Source organism: Neophocaena asiaeorientalis, unplaced genomic scaffold (assembly GCF_003031525.2).
Source record: "Neophocaena asiaeorientalis asiaeorientalis breed wild unplaced genomic scaffold, Neophocaena_asiaeorientalis_V1.1 scaffold21, whole genome shotgun sequence".
In the NCBI taxonomy this organism is placed as follows: domain Eukaryota; kingdom Metazoa; phylum Chordata; class Mammalia; order Artiodactyla; family Phocoenidae; genus Neophocaena; species Neophocaena asiaeorientalis.
In genome coordinates, this window is record NW_020174053.1 from 1,956,010 (window position 1) to 1,957,297 (window position 1,288).

The 1,288-nt window shown below is 38.6% G+C and overlaps 1 protein-coding gene across 2 annotated transcripts in view; it reads left to right on the plus strand.

Annotated features, from left to right (window-relative positions):
• The window catches only part of CFAP68 (cilia and flagella associated protein 68), a 4,191-nt gene extending 3,490 nt beyond the window's left edge, over positions 1 to 701 (plus strand). For both annotated transcript variants that reach the window (XM_024754250.1, XM_024754251.1), the window contains one exon: positions 404 to 701. In XM_024754250.1, the coding sequence (XP_024610018.1) occupies positions 404 to 573 (170 nt within the window). In that variant the 3' untranslated portion in view covers positions 574 to 701. The remainder of the gene's footprint in view (positions 1 to 403) is intronic.
• Positions 702 to 1,288: the final 587 nt, after the last annotated feature.

Consider the following 1,288-nt stretch of genomic DNA (forward strand, 5'->3'; position numbering starts at 1 on the left):
TTTTTTGCGTTACACGGGCCTCTCACTGTTGTGGCCTCCCCCGTTGCGGAGCACAGGCTCAGCAGCCATGGCTCACAGGCCTAGCTGCTCCGCAGCATGTGGGATCTTCCCGGACCGGGGCACGAACCCGTGTCCCCTGCATCGGCAGGTGGACTCTCAACCACTGTGCCACCAGGGAAGCCCTGGACTATTCTTTTTAATTCTTATATTCTCAGGACCTAACTCAATGCTTGGAACATAGAAGCAACACAAATAAAAGTAAATTGAATGAGTGAATAAGTGAATGAATGATTTCTCTGTTTTCTCAATTTTGACATGATTCACTGTCTATTCCCTCACTGTCTATTCCCTCAGAAATAAGAATGAGATTGGTAACTAAGACTCCTCTTTTCTCTTCCTTCAGGGTTTAAGCGAGAGCCTCACTGGTTCCCAGGACATCAACCTGAGCTGGTTCCTCCTCCATACAAATGCACAGAAAAGTCAACTTACATGAGTAGCTATTCAGAGCCTCAAATTGAGCATCACTCTGTGTGTGTGTGGAATCCTAATAACTGCCAATTTCAGAGTCCATGATGCTAAGAAAGAATAAGGTTCATTTTTCCAGTGTAGAGTGTAGGAAGGAGCACATTCTAAGAACAACTAAGAATTTAGCTGACTGTAGCACAATTTTACTCTCTGAATAAATAAAGCACAAAAAAATATTCTCTATTCCTTTTTTTTAAACCAAAATTTAAATGTCAAATTTAAGTTAATTATTTCTACTCTTAGGTCTACATTACGGGTGTTGTAGGAAGGCATTAAAAAGAATTATTTCTCTCAAATCTACAGCCACTCTGCTTTTCCCTGCCTTTCATCAGGGGCGGAACTGCAGAATCCGTCATGACTTAGGATACATTTGGCTAGATGCTTTCTAGATGTGAGCCTGGTAGTCATGGTCAGATAGTTTACATTTACTGTGACCTTAATGAATATATCCCCTCTTAAGGACTAGAAAAAGAAAAATAACTTTTTATTATTATAGAAGATTTAAAACATACAAAAGTAGACAGAATAGTATAAAGAACTCCCATGTACCATTACCCACCTTCAACAATGGTTATAACCAATCTTATCTATCCCTATCTACTTTCTCTATTTTTAAATTTTTCTCAGAAATTATATCATTTCATCTATAAATAGTTCAGTTTATATCTAAAAAAGATAAGGACTGTCCTTTTTTACTCCCCCACAAAAGTCACGGAAGAAAACTTGATCAAACAAAACGGAGTTATTTATTAAGCCTTTGGCA